At 46.8% G+C, this 17,178-nt stretch overlaps 1 protein-coding gene across 3 annotated transcripts in view; it reads right to left on the bottom strand.

Annotated features, from left to right (window-relative positions):
* Nucleotides 1-9,736: 9,736 nt before the first annotated feature.
* Nucleotides 9,737-17,178, bottom strand: part of Znf697 (zinc finger protein 697) — a 34,913-nt gene continuing 27,471 nt past the window's right edge. For all 3 annotated transcript variants that reach the window (XM_034501100.2, XM_076933010.1, XM_076933011.1), the window contains 2 exons: nucleotides 16,851-17,077; nucleotides 9,737-14,359 (listed from right to left, as the gene is read on the bottom strand). In XM_034501100.2, coding sequence (XP_034356991.1) covers nucleotides 12,909-14,359; nucleotides 16,851-17,040 — 1,641 coding nt within the window. In that variant the 5' untranslated portion in view covers nucleotides 17,041-17,077 and the 3' untranslated portion in view covers nucleotides 9,737-12,908. The remainder of the gene's footprint in view (nucleotides 14,360-16,850; nucleotides 17,078-17,178) is intronic.

Raw genomic sequence — 17,178 nt, 5'->3', positions numbered from 1 at the left:
GCAGAAAGGGTTCGTGGCCCCATGAGGAGAGCAACAATACCAACCAACCAGAGCTCCCCAAGGTCTAAACCACCAGCCTGGGAGCACATATGGAGGGACACATGACTCCATCTGTACATGAAGGGGAGGATGGCCTTGTCTGGCATAGGTGGGAGAGGAGATTCTTGGTCCCATGAAGGATAAACACCGAGTGAGGGCGGGAATTCCAGGGTGGGGAGGTGGGAGTGGGGGGTAGGTGGGAGCACATCCTCATAGAAGCACGAGGAAGGGGATGGGATAGGTGGTGGGGGAAAGGGTGTTAGGATATAAAATCTGAAATGTAAATATATTATCCAATAAAAAAAAAGAAAAAAAAAAAACAAGGTCACAGACAGAATCTTGCTCCTAGTTTTAGGAAATTAAAACTCTCCTCCCTCTGAGTGGATGAGCTCACACTGGTTGTGGGAGACAGAGCACAGCACAGTGCTAGAGGACAGTCCATCCCTCTAGGGCAAGCATTGCCTCCTTTGCTCTTCCTCCTCCTTAGCAACTGTGCACAGGACTCTCTAGAACCAGAAGCTTTGAGAGGTTCCCAGGAGGTCATGGGCATTATATCAGATGGCTGCCGGCTGAAGAGATAATCTAAAAGTCTCCTTCTAATGAAGCCCTCAAAATTATCTCCTACTGAGCCATAGTTTGAACATCTACTATCCCTACCTCCAAATGCAACTGCCTCCGCCTCTTGTTTCATCCATGTCCTATCCTTTCTCTCCTTTTATTTTTCATGTTTTTTTTTCAGTTTCATGTTTTATTTTTTCAGTTTTTCTAGACATAGTTTCTCTGTGTAGCCCCGGCTGTCCTGGAACTCACTCTGTAGACCAGACTGGCCTTGAACTCAGAAATCAGCCTGCCTCTGCCTCCCAAGTGCTGGGATTAAAGTGTGTGTCACCACTGCCCAGCTATTTTTTATCCCCTTATCCTGTTTTTTTGCTCTCTCTCTCTCTCTCTCTCTCTCTCTCTCTCTCTCTCTCTCTCTCTCTCTCTCATCACTTTCAGTCTCTTTGAGCAGAGGAAGCCAGTCAAGACAGGTTTGAGGTCTTACATGATAAAGGAGTTAGTAGCTGACCTCAACCCTCACAGCTGAAAGAAGCCCTGTCTGCTCAACCAGACAGTTCCAAACTAAATGAGATGCAAGTGACACCATCTAGAAGGCACAAAACTGCCTGTCTCTCATAACACTTTGGGTTGAAGATTGGAGCCTCAGTTTCTACCCCTCCCATATCTATCTGTCTGTCTTTCTGTCTGTCCATCTTTCCATCCATCTGTCTGTCTGCTTATGTGTGAATGGGTGTTTTGACAACTTATGTGTCTGTGCACTTAGTATATACATGTGTGGTTTCCTCAGAAGGCAGAAGAGAGTTTCAGATTCCCAGGGACTAGTTTACTGACAGTTGCATCACTTACCTGTAATATCCTATCACAGTCAGAAGTAAAATCTCCCCCAGCATCAAAACTTCTTCTTCCTCCTCACCCCATATTAAGTAAGGTTTATGGGAAGTAATGCTTATAGGTTGGCACTGAGCTCCCACACTCCAGTCAGGAGGCAAAATCATGTTGACATTCTACACAGCAAACCACACCTTAGACTATTTTCTAATCACTGCAATCAACAGAGAGAGACAGAGACAAACACAGAAAGAGAGAGACAGAAAGACATAAACAGAGGGAAAGAGACAGAGGAAGAGAGACAGAGGGAGAGAGGCAGAGAGAGAGGAAAGAGACAGAGAGAGACCAGCACCATTTCACACAGACAATCTGAAAGAATCTGCTTTTATTTTGCCCCCATCATACCAAGAAACCCTTAATTCAGCTTACTGGACTATGTTCTATGGTATAAAAGGAAGAGTTGCCTGTTCTGGGAATAAAAGTAAATCCTAGGGAGCTTTTAAACTACCATTTGTTGGAATTTTGTGTTTGGATTCCTGCATAGGTAAATCTGTTGCGTTGGGCAGTCAGTGAGGATATAGCTGCAGCATGCGCTCTGTGAAGGGAATGGGAAATACTCAGGAATTACCTGCAACGTCTCAAGTAGAGCTCATCACTGGACACTCAGATTGTGGGCACTTGCACAGAGTGAGTGTCCATCCTCCCTGGGGAAACTGAACACCTTCCCCAAGACTGTTCCCTTGGCTCAGAATCAAACAAGACTGGTGATGGATGGGGAATGAATGGATCTTCCATCTTGATTTTTGGCCTAATTAAAATGCCTCATTGAGCCACTGGGCCTGTTTCCCAGAGGAAAGCAGCCTTCCTAGCTCTGACAAGGATGAGTGGAAAGAAAGGAGCATGAAAAGACTCCTGTATCTGGCTCCATAATGCCTTAGAATGCTTTGGATAACAAAGACCTCCTTCCTTACCCAACCTTGACACCAAGTGACTGATGGCAATTAGACCTCCAACGCACAAGAGTCATGCACTACACATAAACGATCACAAGGGGGCAGTAAAGGCCCAGAAAGAATAGCAGCAGCCCTGTTCAATGTAAGCCTCTTCTCCTTTCCCCTGGATTCTGTGGTCATGGAGTGAGGGAAGCGCTCACCCACGGGTGTAAGTGTGATGTACCTATGGTTGAAGATAATGGAACTGAGCATAAGGTAACTGGGAAAACTTCAGATTACAGAAGGAACTTGGAAAGGAGAGCCAGGTGAGTCCATGCTGGGAGGGCATCCTGAGGCTGGTGTAGAGAGGGTCAGTGTGCAGGTGGGGGAGGGAGGAGAGCCAGGGCAATAAAAGATGCTTGACACAACTTAAGTAGGGTTTGCAGAGAGACATGAGATGTTTCAGGTGCCAGACAGAGCTGGACACTAGACAAGGGTGGCCTCTGGGGATTCGGGTAGTCCAATGAACGGTATCTTTAAAAGGCCATCTGCTGGAGAGTGCCAGGATACCAAAGGCAATCCATGCTTGATCTTTAATCTTCAAATTCATGCATGTGAGCTTTAGGCAGTAGAGAAAGTGCAGTTCAAGGAAGGGAGTGAGTGGCTATTGCTCTTCATGGGGCTGTGAAATCCTTAACAAGATGTGGGAGGTTACTGATATATCTGTTTCCCCTTGACATGAGTCCTAAGATTATACCTCATCAAAATCTGAACTTTCAGAAAGTTGGATGTGGGCTTTGATTTTAAAGAAATGTGATCTGATGGGAAAAAAAAAGATCCAAAATGCTGGGCAGTGGTGGTGCATGCCTTTAATCCCAGCACTTGAAAGACAGAGACCGGCAGATCTCTTTATAAGTTCAAGGCCAGCCTGGTCTACAAAGTGAGTTTCCAGACAGCCAGGACTACAAAGAGAAAACCTGTCTCTGAAAAACAGGATGAGGAAGAGGAGGGGGAGTAGGAGGAAGAGGATAAGAGGAGGGAGGAAGGAAGGAAGGAAGGAAGGAAGGAAGGAAGGAAGGAAGGAAGGAAGGAAGGAAGGAAGAAGGGGAAGGGAAAAGGAAGGGAAAGAAGAAGAAGAGGAAGAGGAAATAGTAGTAGTGATATGCAAACTAGGAAAATATATTTTATGCTGAACCTGGGACCTCTGGCTTGTTTTCCATCATTGATTCAGACTTAGGGCTTAGTAGAGATAGAAAAACATGACATCTCATAGGGGCTCTAGACAGGAAGGTGCACAGTGTTGAGGGAAAGGTCAAGGTCTAAGGGATGTCAATGTTCTCCCTGGGTGAGGGTAGTGAACACGGTCAGCTTTAGTAGTGAGTAATCAATGAGTCAGGAGCTGGAACCCAGGCCCTACCCAATAGGCTATGGAAAGCAGTGAGCACGTAGCTTCAGTGTTCTGAAAAGCCTTCTGGGACAAATGGATTAGAAGAGATGAAAGGACACTCCAAAAATCTAGCAGCGAAATAGAGGCCTGGTACTTGTGATTATAGCAAAATAGAATCAGGTCTAATAAGCCAATCCTGGGGCTGAGTGGGAAGAACACCAGGAAGAATCAAGTGTCCTCACTGTAGACCATGGGCTCATTTGTCCCAGATACAAATCCTTCATCACTCACAGCCTTCTCTGTGCTGACTAGTTTTAACCACGATCTTGACATGACCTAGAATCCTCTGGGAAGAAGGCTTAAAGAGGAATTACAAAGTCCAAGTTGCCCCATGTGCACGTCTGTTCTTAATCAAGGTAGGAAAAGCCTGAGACAGAAGAAAGCACTAGGGAGCAGAAGTAGCAAGCAGGCCCCATGGGTACATTTGCTCCTCCCAGCTCTTACCTGTGTTTGTGATGTAACCAGCCTCTTAAGTCCCTGCCTTGATTTCCCCAAAATGATGGACTGTAACCTGAGATTGCACATACAAATAAACTCTTTTCTCTCAATATTGCTTCTGGTCAGGGCATTTGTCACAGCAACAGAAATGAAGCTAGAAACTAAGCATTCAGTCCCATCCCAGGAACTCCAAATCCTGCTTCCCTTGTCTCTGGTAGCTCAGCTTTGCCTCAGTCATCACCATTCCTTGCTCCATTCCCCATCAAGGCCTTACTGCCTGGGTAGGCATTCACGACATCCTTGACCCATCCCTAAATGGCTCAGTTGGATGGTTCATCAATACATTGAAACTTGAAGCTTCCTACACACACTGGGAATGGCAGGACACAGTATCCCTTCTGCTTACAAGGTGCCCTTCTGGGCTGACAGCCCATCCTCCTCATTCCCCCCACTGGCTAGAATGTCTTTTTACTGCCCCTATCTTGTGCATGTCTAATTACTTTGCCCATATTGATTCTTATATTACATTCCTCCTCTGCATAGCCCTGTACTGAGGAGAAATTCACCATATATGCAAGGGGTGTGTGTGTGTGTGTGTGTATCCCAAATCATATGTATGCTGTCAGTGCTTGACACAAGACAGCATATAAGAAAAAAAAAAAAAAAGGAGAGAGAAGAAAGGAGATGGGAGGCCAAGGGAGCAGGGAAAGGTAGAGGAAGAGGGAAAACAAATTTAAAGAAATGAGCAGAGGCAATAAGATAGAACAAAAAGCCACTGTAGCGTGAAGAAATGAGAAGGAAACAGACAGTTTTGAGTGACAAAGGAAAAGATGACTTCAACAAAAGTGACTTCAACATCTCAGTGAACCTGAACAAGTCATCATTGTGAGAATCAGAGCCATGAAACCTCACTGGAGGCATGGTGGGAGGAAGTATTCATTTACATTACCTGTGCAGGAGGGAGGGAGGAGGAAGGAAAGAAAGGGTAGGAGGAAGGGACCCTAGAGATAGGAAGGGAACTAGACAGACCTGAGAAGGAAACAGAGAAGACTTCCACGAAGGCAAATGCCAGCTTCAAAGATTGTAAATGGGATGAAAACTTGATGAAGTTCTGAAATAAAGTAATACATATGGCATTGCTAATCTATTTTAGAAATGAGGTAAGTCTGTCTTTAAAAAGTGACACATTTTAAATACTCTTCACCTCAGGGACACCTTCAGGGAAGTAGGAGTCAGTCCTTCTGGAGTGGAGTACTCTATGCAGTATTGACAACCTCTGGAAAGGTTGAGAGGAAGTTGTCCCCCTCCGTGGCCCAGTCGCTCCCAGTCAGTGTCTTTCTATATGGTCCTGGCTGCCCTGGAACTTGCTATGTTGACCAGGCTGGCCTTGAGCTCAAAAAGTTCCATCAGCCTCTGCCTCCCAAGTGCTGGGATTAAAGATTTACTCCACCAGCCTGGAAGTTCTTCATGTTTTTAACTGCCAAGATCTCACATAAATATAATGGGCCTAGAATAGAGGCAGATTTCTGAGGCCTGAAGAGTGGAGAAAAGGAGGTTAGAGGCTGAATACAAAGACAATGCTCACTGTCCCCAAAGGCAGGGGACTCTGAATCACTGTTCCCAAAGGCTGGGTTGCTGTAGACTGCCATGAAACTGCTCTGCAGCCTTGAAGCCCCCTCTCAGGAACAAGCATAGTGGCTTCTCATCAGTTACTACAAGGTCCTGTACCAGTAAACTCAGCCCAGCCAGTGTGGTTGCTGGGGCCTGCAGGAGAAACCTGAGGGCCTCTAGATTGTAGGTATTCTGTCATGGACGCTGGCCATGAACTCAGAAGAATTCTTAGAAGTCTCTAAAATCCTTGCTCCTTCCTGGCCAGAGTCTTGACATCACTGTGTAATTATTAGAACACTCTCGTGGGCACAGGATCAATGTGCAGGGTCCTGTGCTTGGCTTAAAAGTCTATACAGGACCCCAGACTTAACTTTCCATTTAGTGGCCAATGTGTGCCACCAATGCTGTCTGTGATCATTATTTTCAGCTTGATGCAATGGGCTCCTTCAAGTCCCTATTTATTAATACGGACACTGAGAATTTTAAGGTGAAGGAACTGGCCTAAGCCTACCCAAGTCATGGACACCAGAGTTGGGCTGGACCCCAATTTCTCTACCCTCAGCCAGAAGCTAAGGAATTACTTTACATTATCTGCTCCCCCCCCCACACACCTTTTTTTAACCAACATTGGAACATGCTCCAGACACACTAGCCCTCCACCAGATCTGCGGCTGTCTGACCTTGTCCCATTTCTTCGTGCAACTGCCCCTATGTCATCCCCTCTGCTTGAGCTCCCTTTCCCCCAGAAAGTCTTCAGGCCCCAAGTAGAGCTGAAACTTCCCTCTGAAGTGCACCTATCACTGGACAATGTGGTTACTCACTAACTTGTCTGCCAACTTCCTGATCTGTGGGTTCTGGGAGGGTGCCACTGAACTGGCAACCTATACAAAGCTATTTTTTAAATCTATAAAGTTGTAGAAAAGGAAAGAGAACCAAGGTACACCGAACTGGGATGACCAGCGTGCTGAGAAGTGCTTCAGAATCTGTCTGGTGTAACTCTCCACAGTGAACTCTGATCCCACCTAGAAAGCTGACTTTGCCAGCCCTCAGCTAATTCCTGAAGGCCTCCAAGGCACTCCGTGACCAAAAGATGGTTTATACAATCTGCCTCTTCAAAGCTTCTGCAGCTTCTGGTAGCAGTCCAGAGTCTGTAGATTGCTGTGTGGCATGAAGGTGATGTGATGTGAGAATATAGTTTCACACTTCTTCTCCAGCCTCATTGGCATACCTATATGTTAAGGGCCACCAACCTCCTCCACAGACTATGAAGGGCCTGAAGCAAGGAGGAGCTCAGGAGAGCCACTTCCCCATCAGATATGCAACCTCCTCAGTGGCAGCACTGACTGTTCAGGTCAGAGGGGTCTCCTATCATTCCAACATTGAACTCTGGTATTTTCCAGGTGAGGCTGAAGCCCTGATAGTCACTAGAGGGGAAAGCCAACAATGGTGGTGTCTGCTTGTCAAACAGATTCTTAGCAATGTCAAACAAGTCTTTGCTCAAGACACCTGTTACTTGCTGGCAAAAACAAAACAAAACCAACCCTGCTCACCCCAATAAACTGATATCTAGATTTAGATAATGAAGTCACAAAAATCTCTCCATGGTTAAAAGCATGCCTGGCTTCAACTCATCAAACTTGAGAATCCCATAGTATGCAGACAAAGTAGGTCTAGACTATGCAGAGGCTGCCCCATCAGCACTGGGCAACTCCTACCTGATCCTGGGAAACAATACATCAATTTCCTGGGTTTGTTTTTCAGTTCCAAACTGTTATTGAGGCTGGCCTCTAATTCATGATCCTCCTGTACTGGTCAGCTGAGTGCTGGAATTACAAGTGTATGTCACCATACCCAGCTGGTCCTGCTGCCTTCCACTGAGAGGCTCTGATGGCACAGTGCTAGCTTAGCCTATATGAAGCCCTGGGCTTGGTCAGCAGCACTGTTTAAAATAATAGTACTATCACTGTGTGAAAATACAATTTCTCTAATCCCAGAACTTGAGAGCCAGAGGCCAGGATTTAAAAATCAAGGTCATTCAAGGTCATTCAGGGTCACCCTTTGCTAGGATCACCTATGCTAAAGCTCTGGGTTTGATTTCATTTTCTTGAGATGCTTGTGGGACCAGCAGCTGCTCTGGTTAACACTCCAAGATAAGTCTGTTTTTGCTTCCTCTTTGCCTTCCCATGGCACTGCTGAGTAGGGCAAGACACCTGGATTGTCCAAACAAGGTGACTGTGAATGTAAAAAGGTGATAAATTCTCATAATTCCATTTCTGCCGTGAAGATCTCTACCCTAGGAACATAGTTGGTGATTTTGTGTGGCTAGGACCAGACCAACTAGGACATTTCAGCAAAAGTTTAGTCTAGCTAGTGAGTTAGTTCCCTTGGGTGTTATCAGCCATCATTAATACACATTCTTGTGAACTAAGGCAAAGGAAACTTTGTTATGAGATTCAGGGGTACATATTTTAGTCTCTTCCCTTCTCAGTAACTGTGTTTTCTTGAACCTTTCCCCAAACCCCTCTCACCACCATCCCCACACTGCTAAGAGTGAAGATGATTCTTTGAGGATGAAGACCAACGTTGAACACGAGAACATTGCCAGTAGTCCAAAGGCGTTAGCCTCACTGTGCTGTGTGGAGTCACTGCTAAGAATGTGCAAACTACTTAAACCTCAGCCATGAACCAGTCCCAGGGTGATCTGGGATCTACCTTATGTTCTAACACAGGAGTCAGCAACTTCAGTGGATGCAAGTACGCAGATGCTTAAAGCCTTGGGAGATCAGAGCATGAGTGACTGCCAGACACCCAGTACTGGTGGGTTTTGAGTTTGCCTTGATCTAACTGAAAGCATGCCCAGGGCTTTCCCAATTTGAAAGAGTGTGCCTTGGTTTTTTTTTTTTTTTTTTTTTTTTTTTTTTTTTTTTTTTTTTTTTTTTTTTTTTTGTTGTTGTTGTTGTTGTTGTTGTTGTTTTTCAGGGGCCCACAGTTGAGAGGCTTTGAAGATTTTTAAGGAGCTGGAAATTTTCAAAATGTCTGCATTTCTTAAAGTCTTTAAAATTCTACTGTTTTATATTGTGACATTAACACACTCTTGGAGACAAACAAGAAAGGAAACACTGTTTTGAATGCATTTGTGTGCAAGAAATCAATTGTGCTGGTTAGTTGTTTTTCTATTTGACACAAAGTGGACAGCTTTCCCAGACACTCCGGAAGAGGGAACTCTGAGAAAACGCCTGTAGAAGACTGGCCAGTGGGCAGGTCTGTGGGGCATCTTTTTGATTAACGACTGATGAAGAAAAGGCCAGTTCACTGTGTTTGGTGCCATCCAGGGCAGGTGGTCCTGAGTTATAAAGATGCTTGGAGCAAGCAGAGCAAGCCTGGGGGAGCAAGCCTGTAAGGAATATTCCGGAACATTCCTCTGTGGCCTCTGCTTCAGTTCCCACCTCTAGGTTCTCGCCCTGATTTCCTTTCATGATGGGCTGTGATTAAAACAAGGAAGTCATGTGAACCCCTTCCTCCTCGAGCTGTGTTTGACCGTGGTGTTTTATCACAACCACAGAAAGCAAACGAGGGCATACATGTGCGCATTACATACATACACAGATGAAGAGAATCAGTGATTTTGAGTCAGTGTCGTACTACGTAGACCAGGCTAGTCTCACACTTCATCCCATAGCAGCTTCTTGTAGCATGCTCACTACACCCCCGCCAGACTGTGCTTTTAAAAGTATGATAGTAAATATTTTAGGATCATGGCCCTTGTGATTTCTGTCACAATTATTCAGCTTTGCATGAATGTCTCCGCAGACAGTTTCTGTGGACAGTGTGGGTGAAACTGCACCCCAGTAAAATTTCACTTACAAACACGTGACACATAATATAGAAGGATGATATGATAAAAGATTGGTAGGGATTTAATGACAAATAGCCCATGTGGGTTGCTGAACACTAGGATGCTGTCCAAGGTACCATCATTAAATAAAACAACCTGAAAACAGGGCAGTTCTCACATACAGGAGTGTACTCACAGAATCAGGGACTCTTGGAATCATTAAATTACTTACCACTTTAACAAACAGATGTAAACAAGCACTAACATGGAAAGTGTGCCCAGATCTCAGACAGACAGCTCAGATTGTCTATGAACATCGGTCTTTTTATAATTTTTTTTTTTTTACTTTTCATATATATGTACAGTCTCTAGACTGTAAAGACGACATAGCTCAAAGGGTTAACTGCCCGCCTTCTCCTTCTGCCCCAGAACATAAACTTCTTCAAGTTTTGCTTATTAAAGACAGCAAAAGAAGCCGGCCTTTGGCCAAATTCCCCAGGAAATAAATAGTACAAATGCCTCCAACTCAGTAACAAGTTGGATCGTGAAATCTAACATTTCAAGCATGAACCACAGTCACAAGAGTATCCTGAAGAAACACTATTCTTCTAAGACGGAAGACAAGAAATAACCACCTGGGCGCTTGGAATTTCACGTAATGCCGGCATGTTCCCTGAAGAAGAAAAATAGAATCACATTTTAAATACACTGTTCGTGCACGCATTGGTGGCTGGACCGTTTCTTCTGCTGGGGGTTTGGCTCAGACAAGGAATAACACAGTAGCTGACTCTCTTATCCACAGCAATAGAACAAACAAGAGAGAGAAGTCCATGGGTTTCTACTGCCATTACTTCACGCCATCAAACCCACTGTCTAAAGCTGCTTGCTGTCCTGTATCACATTTGATAATGGCTATACTGTCTGTAATAATGGCAGCAAAAAGCCAAAACAAAACAAAAAGCCCATAAAGTGGCTAAAATATATATGAAGAATCAAAAGTCAGATTAGATTTCATTGGCACACACTTGAGAGAACTTAAAACAGGAAAGAGGTAGATGTGGGGGAAAGAGAAAAACAAAAAACCTGGTTGTGATGGGGTTGCCTGGAATCCCAGCATTCCAGAGGCAGGCAGAGCTCTGAGTTTAAGGACAGCCCGGTCTACATACTGAGTTCCAGGACCGCCAGAGCTTTAAAATTGCCTACAAATTGACTGTGTTGTTCTAAGTGGGTCTCATACACTGGGCATCCAGACGGCAAGAGTCAGAATAAATAAGGGGCACGGAGTTTGCATGTGTAAGTCTTCACTAAAGAAAACTGGAAGAGAATTAGTGTTTTTCAAAACTATCCCTAGTGTGAGCATCTATTTTCATCTGTGAACAACAGTAAACAGATTAAGTGGACAAGATCAGCAGGTAATATACAAAAGCCTGGATGTTCTCCAGCTTTTTTTTTTTTTTTTTTTTTTTTTTTTGCTTTTTTTTTTTTTTTTTTAGTGTTCTTAGAATGAAAAAAATAAAAAACAAAAATGCTTCCCTAGAGTCCCCAGAGAAGCTCATTACTAAAATACAAATAATCAAGTATAAATTGCTAGCATTCACAGAAACTTGGCCAAAATTGTAAAAACAATTGTGTAGTTTCTCCACCCCACCTTCAACTGTGTCCAACAGTTTGAGATTCCCATGAACAATCTAGGGTAATAAATGCTGGTGAAGAAAACTTCACTGCCTGCCACAACACTGACTTCAAAGGTTAATCCAGGGGAGGGGTTTTCAGGGTAGGTAACCAAAATCTGTACAAGTCATTTGACTACAGCTCCCTACTAGAAATAGAAGATAGTGAGAACACTGGAATCAGGTGACAAAGGCCAGCTTTGTCAATAAGGACATCTTTGGTCCTTCTAGGCTTTAATTTTTCCACCAAGTGTAAGAATGTTCAGTCTTCTTGCTTTATTATATAAATCAGAGCACGTAAGTCATCCTAGCAACTGAGCTTGAGAACACAAAAGGTCAGGCTCGGCCATTCATGGTCCTCGGCCTTTCTTTGAAAGGCTTGCCATGCTCCTTCCCCAGACTTTTCCCAAATCACAGTTTTCAATACTGATTTATCTCACAGGCATGTGAGAAACACTAACAGTCATTAAAAAGCATAAAGCACTCTGTTCAATACAAAAGTGCTATTTTGGCATCTTGTAGAATTAGAAAACATTCACTGTTTGTGCTATTTGGCAATTTTCTGTTTCCACCTCTCCCTGACTGCGCCCTCCACGTGTACATCCGTGTCTCTTATCAAAGGGGGTGAGGGGGGGCGGGCAGGACGGAAACTCCTGTTTGGATCAAATCCCTCATTAATTTGTGTATAAGTTGGGGTTCCTGGGGTCAGGCACACACATGCAAATGAAGGCAACCCATCCAACGAACTCAGCTTCCCTGTTCTACACAATGCCAGCAAAACTGGGCTAGCTGGTTGACTTTTGTGAACAGGTTTCTGAGGCGACTGTTGACAGTCTACCTTTCTCCTGAAACCTACTCTCCAAGTTGAACTGAGATTTACATAGGCCATTCCTAGGCACCCCTGATCCTACATGAAGCTTGAGTAGTTTCAAGAATTAGCGAAGAAACAGGTGCAGGATTTCCTAAGAGATCTGAGAACCAATTTATGTGAATTTCTAAATCAAAGATTGCCCTTTGAAGTAACTGTGCAGTTTTTCTGCTCGATTTCCCCTGGATGTCTCAAAACAGCAGCTGGGGCTCATAGAAAGAGAAGTGGATACTAAACAACCTCTTCTATAGGAATGAGAAGGGTTGTACTATAGCTGATATGAGAGGTGTCAGGGCAAACACAGGCTTACCACACCCCGGGAGCGTGACAGCCTTATTTCTACCCGCGTTTTGTTGTACCCCTGTAACTCCAAACAAATCACCTATCCCGGTTCTCTCAAACGCGTCAGCCTAACCCTCTCAACCCTCTCTACGCAGCCCCAAACGCCTTTCCTCGGGTTCCTCAAAACGTGTGCTCACCCAAAGTCTACACTCTTTGCAGGGTGTATTTAACTAAGCTACCAAGTCAAGCACATCTTCTAAGAGTTACTTCGATGGTGGAGGTAGGTCCCCTTGGGGGGTGGGGTGCCAAACACCAAAAGGCTCCCTCAGACACTCTCAGGCTGTCGCTCCAGCCCCTTCCCCCAACATCCACAGATCAGTAGCCAGATCGGATGCCCTCCCTAGCACAAGTGCAACTTCTGGTGCTGCGCAAGGTGCGTCTTGTAGCGGAAGCCCTTGCCGCAGCCCGCGCACTTGTGAGGCTTGTTGCCGGTGTGGATGCGCCGGTGGCGGATGAGGTGGGAGCTCTGGATGAAGCTCTTGCCGCACTCGAAGCATGTGTAGGGCTTCTCGCCGGTGTGCGTGCGCTGATGCTGCGTAAGCGTGGAGAAGTCGCTAAAGCGCTTCTCGCACTGGCCGCAGCCGAAGGGCTTCTCGCCGGTGTGCACGCGCAAGTGGTTGACGAGGTGCGAGTTGCGGCCGAAGCCCTTGCCGCACTCGCGGCACACGTAGGGCCGCTCGCCCGAGTGCGTGCGCTTGTGCGTGAAGAGGTGCGAGCTCACGCTGAAGGTCTCGCCGCACTCGGAGCACATGTAGGGCTTCTCGCCCGTGTGCACGCGCTGGTGCTTCACCAGGTCCGAGCGCCAGCTGAAACGCTTGCCGCACTCGCCGCAGCCGTGCGGCTTCTCGCCGGTGTGGATGCGCTGGTGGTTGGCCAGATGCGAGCGGCGCACGAAACCCTTGCCGCACTCTCCACACGCGAAGGGCCGCAGCGCCGCCGCCGAGTCCGCCGAGCCCGCGCCGCCCGCCGCCGCGTGCGCGCGCCGGTGGCTGAGCAAGTGCGAGCTGAGGCTGAAGGCTTCGCCGCACTCCGGGCACGGGTAGGGCTTCTCGCCCGTGTGCAGGCGCCGGTGCTTGAGCAGGTCGGCGCGCCAGCTGAAGCTCTTGCCGCAGTTGGCGCACAAGTTGGGCCGCTCGCCCGTGTGCAGCCGCAGATGGTTGGTTAGGTAGGTGTTGCGGCTGAAGCCTTTGCCGCACTCCCCGCAGCGGAAGGGCTTCTCGCGAGGGGGCCGGGCCAGCGTGGGCCCCGCCCCGAAGCCGCCGGCCACGCCCATGCCCACGCCCATCATCCCCACCACCCCTCCGCACTCTCCCGCCAAACCGAAGGGCTCCAGGCTGGCCACGGCCGCGGCCTCCGCCAGGCGGTGAATGCGCTGGTGCTGCAGGAATGCGGCGCCGGGGCTAAAGCTCTCCCCGCAGTCCGGGCAGATGGTGGGCGCGTCCATGATGCTGGCCATCAGGCTGTCGAGTTCCCCGAGGTCCACGGCCATGGGGTGATGGAGCCGGTGGAAGCGGCGACGAGCAGGCTTGTCACCCCGGTGTCGACCGCCCAGGGAGAGGTGACGCCTCCAGGGAAGCACTGGAGTAGGCAATGGCTCTTCCTCGGCTATCAAGTGGTTCTCCCCAGCGCTTTCCTCCTCTTCGTCTTCCTCCTCCTCGTCCTCTCCTCCGGGACTCCGGGATATGCCGTCAGATTCTGAGAGTCCTGGGAACAGCGCCATGTCAGCCACACCAGGCTGGTCGTCCTCTTCCTCACGGAAGATAGCCTCTTCTTCCTCACTCAGCAGCCCCTCTGAAACAGACAAGTTGGCAATGGGGTCAAGTAGACCCGATGTGCGAAGGTAAAGCTAGGGGAACAGCCCTACAAGGAGCCCAAAGCAGTGACGCCCCTCCCCCAGCCTCCTTACCCCTACCGTTTACTCCAGCCTCTTCCCCACCCGGCTCCTCCCAGTAAGACTAATGGACAGTGCACTCTGCCCCACTGACACCCCTTCTGGCAGACTCCACCAACTAGACACCCCAGGCTCTGCTCAGCTGAATCGCCTGAAGCCTGCAAATGGCCAGGTCTGTACCAGATAGGAATATATCTCCAGAAGGAAGGGGGGGGGGTATATTTTTTTTTTCCTCAACCATACTTTCTAAAGCTAGAGCCTCAAAACACAAGTCACGTTAGTCAGGAAAAGTAAGAGACCAGTGGGACTCATCAGGACCCAGACAGATTCTAAAACAAAACAAACAAACAAGAAAGGAAGGAAGGAAGGAAGGAAGGAAAGAAAGAAAGAAATAAAGAAATAAAGAAAGAAAGAAAGAAAGAAAGAAAGAAAGAAAGAAAGAAAGAAAGAAAGAAAGAAAGAAAGAAAGAAAGAAAGAAAACCATTTGCTCAGTCTGGGAACAACACGAGAGCATGTCCAACCTTTGACATTGCAACAATGTGTTGTCATCCACAAAGTTTGTGCTCCAGAAGCTGTCAAGTCTTAAGAAAAAAAATCAGGAGAGCTCCTCTCTAAAGCACTGGTCCTCAGCCTTCCTGATGCTGCGACCCTTTAATACAGTTCCTCATGTTGTGGTGACCCCCAACCATAAAAATCATTTCCCGTGCTACTTCATAACTGTAATTTTGCTACTGTTGTGAATTGTAATGTAAATATCTGTGTTTTCCAAGGATCTCAGGCTACCCCTGTGAAAGGGTTGTTAGATACCCCTAAAGGGGTCGGGACCCATAGGTTGAGAACCACTGGGCTACACTGCCGTACATGCATTATGATCTAATTCTGATACCCAGAACCTACTAAATAGACCCCTTTCTTCTTTTCTCCATCTTTTGTTCAGTGGGGGGGAGGGAAGTTACAAGGGTAGGGAAACAAACTAGGAAGTGACTGTAATGAGTACATGATGTGACATTCCAAAATAATCAATAAAAATATTCTGTTGGGGGAAAAAGCCAAGTGGGGTGGCTAGTGTTTTCAATTCTCAGACAGCCTGAGGCTTGCTGACCAGCCAACCTAGCCTACCTCAGTGAGCTCTAGGCCAAAGAGACCCTATCTCAAAATTCAAGTTAGATGGCTCCTGAGAAATAATGGCAAAGGACAACCTTTGACACACACAACAACCCACACATGCACACATACACACACAACCTCGAGTTTTAATTACATTTACAGTGTTGTGTTGGAGCATTCACTGCTGTCCTCAGTAGCAGGTTGCAGGTACCTATGAGCAAACTGAACTCAGCATCAGTGAAGGAGGGATGGGTAAGGGATGACAAGCAGCCTAGAACTAGTAAGACCAAGTTAACTGGTAGCAGATATAGACCTGTCAGTCTATGGTTGCTTCCTCCTCAAGCAGAGGGCTTGTGTGTACTGTGGAGGAGAGGAGCAGGGAGTCTGGAACTCTGTCGTAGGAAAGGAATGTAAACACACAGTCCTGGCCAGACAGTATTTCAGCTCTTTTCTGTCCCCTCTGTATATCCTGAACAGAACAAAGCAATCAATGCCCAAGGACAGAAACAAGGAAGTAGCTAGAGACCCAGCATTTGCTTTCAGGTCAGAAATAGCACGGGTGGTAACCAGGAAACTTGGGCACTTGGGTAATCAGCCTCATGAACACAGGTAGGTCACTTAACCACCAAATTTGCATATCTAGAGAAAAATGATGATTTAACTAGAAATATCAATGTACTTCACCCGGCACTGTGCTAAGTCACTCTTATATAAATAAATATATATATTTACGTATGAATGTGAGTTTGTGTGTACCAAGGACATGCGGGTACCTGCAGAGATGAGGACACTGGACCCCCTGGAACTGATTCCAGGTAGTTATAAACAGAATGATATGGGTGCTTAGAACTGAACTCAGGTCTTCTACAAGAGTAGTAAGCTCTCTCTAGGCTCCTAAGTCACTGTTTAAATCCAACGTACCATGTTACTCCCCCAACATCTATGAGATAGGCCCCAGTATCACCTGTGCTTTCACTGCAGTGTTCATCTGTCACAAGAAGCAGCACCCATACTTACCAGTGTGGCCTCAGTGGTGGATGGTATTAAAGGAATGGATACTCACGGCTCCGACATTCGGAGAGCCAAGTCAGTTGAGAATCCTGCTCAATGGCCTCTAGAGAGCCCACCTCTAGGTCCCCAGGATGCTGGCCCTGGTTGTATGCCAGTAGAATCCAATGTAAGTAAATGTGGGTTCTGCAACCTCAGAGGATACTCAGTCTTCTCACCTGAACAGACAGTGAACACTATGTCCCTCTCTTGTGAGTCCCCTCTTAGATCATCACCTGGTGGGTTGGAGTCCACCTCCTGTTCCAGGTGGCCTCTTTCTTCTGTGTCCTGTGGATCAGAGCCCACTCCTCTTTCTTCTGGGTCCCCTTCTCGGTCCTGGTCCTCAGAGTTCTCAAAGTCAGAACCCATGCCTCTGTCTTCAGAAGTCTGGTGTTCACACACACCCTGATTATCTTCCTGTTCCATCCAGCAAGAGAAGGGCGAAGGGGGTAAGCAAGAGTCCCTGCTCAGACAAAACACAGAGAGGAAAGGTTCTATCAACCTGGATTCAAACTTTTACTACATGTGGTCTTGATTTCTCCATCCAATAAAACACAGAGTGGC

This window comes from Arvicanthis niloticus, chromosome 4 (genome assembly GCF_011762505.2).
Source record: "Arvicanthis niloticus isolate mArvNil1 chromosome 4, mArvNil1.pat.X, whole genome shotgun sequence".
NCBI classification, from domain to species: Eukaryota; Metazoa; Chordata; class Mammalia; order Rodentia; family Muridae; genus Arvicanthis; species Arvicanthis niloticus.
Note: the sequence above shows the minus strand (reverse complement) of the source record. Positions and strands in the feature narration are given on the sequence as shown.